This window comes from Brachyhypopomus gauderio, chromosome 8 (assembly GCF_052324685.1).
Source record: "Brachyhypopomus gauderio isolate BG-103 chromosome 8, BGAUD_0.2, whole genome shotgun sequence".
NCBI classification, from domain to species: domain Eukaryota; kingdom Metazoa; phylum Chordata; class Actinopteri; order Gymnotiformes; family Hypopomidae; genus Brachyhypopomus; species Brachyhypopomus gauderio.
This window is the reverse complement of record NC_135218.1, coordinates 3,671,846-3,676,952: the sequence shown is the minus strand read 5'-3', so window position 1 is coordinate 3,676,952 and position 5,107 is coordinate 3,671,846. Positions and strand designations below refer to the sequence as shown.

Sequence of the window (5,107 nt, the reverse complement as noted above, 5' to 3'; positions counted from 1 at the left end):
TAAATTGTTGTTGTTGTCATGGTGACCGGTGTCGGCCAGAGGAGGATGGGTTCCCCCCCTGAGTCTTGGTTCCTCTCAAGGTTTCTTCCTCATGCAAAAAAACTAGGGAGTTTTTCCTTGCCACTGTCGCCCTTGGCTTGCTCACTGGGGGCTAGGACTCGGTACTTGTAAAGCTGCTTTGTGACAACAACTGTTGTAAAAAGCGCTATATAAATAAAATTTGATTGATGATTGAACATGAAGACTTTAAGATTGGGCGTTTTGAAAATAAACAACCGTTAAATAATGTGAATAAGAGGCGAATTATTTCGAATCATTTCGAGTGTATGTATAAATATTTAACTTAATTATGTTTAACGTGCTGGGAAATAAAGAAATGGACCTTGAAAGTGATGTACAAGTGCTTGTACAAGTGCTTCCACCTTGTATAGGTGTATGAATTTGCCAAACATGACTTTGTTCATTGCGCTGAAGCGTGGCGCGTGCGAAGTTACAAAGTTCGAGAGGTGCACGACTTCGCGAAGAGACAGTGCGCGAGGCCCTCGCGCATGGGCGGAGCCACCACGATTATGTCATTAGGTGGTCAGAGTCCTGCCAAGCACTGAACGATTCGGTGAACAAATCTTTTGAACAAATCTTTTTAGTGAACTGATTCTAATGATTCAGTTCATCTAAAATAACTGATATGCCCATCACTACCCTCCATAGCTCTGTTCATTATCTAGGGCAAGTGTTTTGTCTTACCAAAAAGAAATGCTTGTACACAGTGTCGTCTTCTGACACTTTCAAATTACAGTGTACATACACTCACTGGCCACTTTATTAGGTACACCTGTCCAACTGCTCATTAACACAAATGTTGAATCAGCCAATCACATGGCAGCAACGTAAATGCATTTAGGCATGTAGACATGGTCAAGACAATCTGCTACAGTTCAAACCGAGCATCAGAATGGGGAATAAAGGTGATTTAAGTGACTTTGAACGTGGCATGGTTTTTGGTTCCAGACGGGCTGGTCTGAGTATTTCAGAAACTGCTGTTCTACTGGAATTTTCACACACAACAAGCTCTTGGGTTTACAGAGAATGGTCTGAAAAAAATAAAATATCCAGTGAGCAGCTGTTCTGTAGGCACAAATGTCTTGTTGATGTCAGAGGAGAATGTCAAGACTGGTTCGAGCTGATAGAACGGCAACAGTAAGTTAAATAACCAGTTGTTACAATCGAGGCATGCAAAAGAGCATATCAGAAAACACAACACGTCGAACCTTGAGGCAGATGGGCTACAGCAGCAGAAGACCACACCGGGTGCCACTCCTGTCAGCAAAGAACAGGAAACTGAGGCTACAATTGACACAAGCTCACCAAAATTGGACAATAAAAGATGTTATGAAAACTGTTGCATGGTCTCAATTTCTGTGGTAGGGTCAGAATTTGGCATCATCAACATGAAAGCATGGATCCATCCTGCCTTGTATCAACAGTTCAGGCTGTTGGTGGTGCAATAGTGTGGGAGATGTTTTCCTGGCACATTTTGGGCCCATTAGTACCAATTGAGCATTGTGTCAATGCCACTGCCTACCTGCGTATTGTTACTGACCATGTCTGTCCCTTTATGACAACAGTGTATCCATCTTCTGATGGTTACTTACAGCAGGATAACGCACCATATCATAAAGCACGAATCATCTCAGACTGGTTTCTTGAACACGACAATGAGTTCACTGTACTCAAATAGCATTCACAGTCACCAGATCTCAATATAATAGAGCACCTTTGGGATGTGGTGGAATGGGAGATTCACATCATAGACGTGCAGCCGACAAATTTGCAGCAACTGCGTGATGTTATCATGTCAATATGGACCAGACTCTCTGAAGAATGTTTCCAGTACCTTGTTGAATCTATGACACGAAGGATTAAGACAGGTCTGAACACAAAAGGGGGTCCAATCCGGTACTAGCAAGGTGTACCTAATGAAATGGACTAACCCTAACCCTAACCCAATATATATGCAATCCAAGTTTATGTGTTAAATATTATCAAATGAATTTAACAACAATAACAAACACACATAACAATTATAAAAAGATGCACAGTGACAGTGACACAGTGGCACATTTAAAATGTAGATATTTTGATGCTATTGTGCTATTCTCAGGTTAGTTTTAAAATACACATCTTATACTGTCTGAATTGAAATAGTTTGCCTGTAAAATGTTTGTCTTAAAAACACAAAAACAAAATGTATTAAACCAGACCTGTCTGTTCAATTAAACATTTGTGTTGTCTCAGTATAAATCTCAGTGTAAGTTATTTAAAAAGTGATCCCCTGGTGCCCTTACAAAAAAGTTTCAAATGTTATAAATTATGTAACTGCTGTTAAATGGTAAATATTGTGAGAAAAACAATCACTAATGAGGAGTTAATACATTTTTAACAGCAAGGACAAATCACAAACTGAATTTAAAAATCCCAGAATGCAAAAAAACATTTGTTATTTTGTTGCTGTCATTGCTTGACTGACTCAACTTTTACAATATTCTTGCATAAGATATGTCTTTTCATGTGTTGGATTAACTTTTGATCCCGAACCCCATAAATAAGTGGTGTTAGCAGACGTGGTAATATGCTTGTCAGCAGGTAATTAAAAAAAGTTATTTTTGTCCGATAAACAGGAAAAATAAGTACAAGAACAATGTCAAGCACAGGAGTTGTGTAGGACAGCATGCAAAACAACAGCTGGCCCCCATGCAAAAGGATCGTGTTCTGAGCCTTTTTGGCAGACACTTTGTCAATCGTCATTTTTTTTGCCGCAACCAGCACTCGATAATAAGTGTAAATAAGGACAAGCCAAACAGCTGCCATATAAATACATTGCATAGCTATGTTCTTCTCTTCGTGATAAACCGTGTTGTAAAGTAACGTTGGAGTGCAGACAGTCACAGTGTTGGATACGGACAGCGTGCGAGTGATGGCAGCTATCAGCAGGTCTGTCAGTCCAGGGATAACTCCAATTCCCCATATCAAACATATCAGGATGCACGTTCTGGGAACCGTACAGATCTGAGGGTGATGCAGTGGTTTGCAGACAGCAATGTAACGTTCCACTGCCATGCCAGCCAGGTTCAGTGGAGTGTTCTTGTGAGTGGTTGAGACTATGAGTAATAACATACAACATAATGAAAGGTCTACACTTTTACATGCATATGATATTACACAGAGAGTCACAGACACAAAAAGCATAAGCATATCATTGATAACCAAGTGTATGTATAAAATGTATCTTGGATCGCTGTGGAAAACTGAACTTTTCATAAAAGTGAAAACAAATGTTCCATTGATGCAGATGATTATAAATCCAAAAAAAACAATGATGAAATTTTTGCTGAAAGCTTCTTCAAATGTATCCTGTATTCTCATTTGATTCATTGAGGAGTTCATTGCCTATGAACAAAAAATGTGTGCGATCTTCCGAAAGGAAATTATCTTATGAAAAAGTGAAAATATTTTTCTACATTTTTCTTTTACTCAGGTAAACAGATAAATTAGGGTAGCATTTTCATGCACACAAACAGCTGTGGAAAGGGTGTCTTCATTTATGCAATTAGCAGTCAGTGTGGTGGTTCAGTCAGTGAGTGAGAGGTTTATATAGTGAGACGTGTCTGGGTTTCAGAGTTGAGACTCAGATTTGCTCTAGATGTGTGTGATGCACTGTGCTCCACTTCACTACAGAGCAGTATTACACTTATTCAGAGGGAAACCAACCCTAATATCAAACTCCACTATAACTTGGATTTCTCAGAAGCCTAAGAACTTGCATCCAACATTACAGCTTTATTGAATAAGTGTAATGGATTTTAATATTCAAATTCTAAATTATATATTGTCACGGTAGGTCGGCCGGGAGGCCGCCAGAGGGCGCCTTACACACACTCCCTCGGTCACACGCACGCCCACAACCACACAAAGCACACCCTCTCTGTCACAGTCACTCCCAACTTCCCGATCACCAGAATACTGACAGGTGACACTAATCAGCTGGGGTGTATTTATTCCCACAGGTCGCGCCGTTCAGTGCTGCGCATTCACCGTGCTACCCAGCCTTGCTCTGTGGGAGAACTAGACCTGTCTCGTACCTTTTGCATTCGCTCTCTTTTCAGTTTATTCTACAGCTTTCCTTGCCATTTTCCTTTCGTGTGTATTCTGCCTTGTGGCCTGAGTTTTTTAGATTTACTATGGAAAATAAAGCCAATCACCCTCAGCCTCCTGCTGCATCTGTCCCAACATCACAGAATGCGCAGCCGGTTGCAGGAGCAGAGGAGCTGTCCTCTGTCGAGATCTTGGCGTTGCAGGGCCGAACGATTGGTAATCAACAGCAGGAGATAGAAGAGATGCGAAATCTTATGCATATGATGTCGAGCTGTTTGCAGAGTCTCACATGCCAGGCGAGGACACCCTCATCCCTAGAGCCAGAGGAGGAGAGGGTCCACATTGCACCATCGGAGCCCTACAATGGCGACCCTGAGAAATGTGAGGGCTTCTTAACGCAGTGTGGGCCGTACTTCACATACCGCCCGAGGCTGAGCGACAACCAGAGGGTAGCCTACCTTGTTTCCCGCCTGACCAGTAAGGCGTTGGACTGGGGTACCGTGATGATGAAGAGCGAGTCGCCCCTCCTGTCTGCTTACGACTCCTTCGTCACGGAATTACGGGAGGTTTTCCACCATCTGCGGCAGGGCAGCACCTGCGGGCAGAGCCTGCTAAAACTCCGGCAGGGTACGCATCCTGCTGCGGAGTACGCCATGGATTTCCGCACGTTGGGGGCCAGCACAGGTTGGAACGACGCGGCGTTGGTGGACGTCTTCGTTGCCAGTCTGCGACCGGAGTTGCGAGCGGAGATAGCGTGGTGGTCGTGCACCCCAAGGTCCAGCTCTCGGGAACCCCTCACAGGAGAGCCCTAAGGCCAGCCAGACGGTAGAGCCCATGCAGATCGGGGAGACGACAGCTGCCAAGGAGCCCGCTTGCCCGAGATGTGGCAGAGCTCGGGTGAGTAACTCCTTGATTGGAAAATTGCTCTCGATCAGCGCCGTGGTGTCTTATCGGG

At 43.3% G+C, this 5,107-nt stretch overlaps 1 protein-coding gene across 1 annotated transcript; it reads right to left on the bottom strand.

The window, feature by feature from the left end:
• Positions 1-2,511: 2,511 nt before the first annotated feature.
• Positions 2,512-3,444, bottom strand: LOC143521015 (odorant receptor 131-2-like). Its single transcript, XM_077013608.1, has one exon. It carries the CDS (start codon positions 3,442-3,444, stop codon positions 2,512-2,514), a length of 933 nt encoding a protein of 310 aa, XP_076869723.1.
• Positions 3,445-5,107: the final 1,663 nt, after the last annotated feature.

What these genes read in the sequence shown, in the direction of transcription:
- LOC143521015 (XM_077013608.1), bottom strand. Translation starts at nt 3,444, where the DNA reads ATGAACTCCTCAATGAATCAAATGAGAATACAGGATACATTTGAAGAA.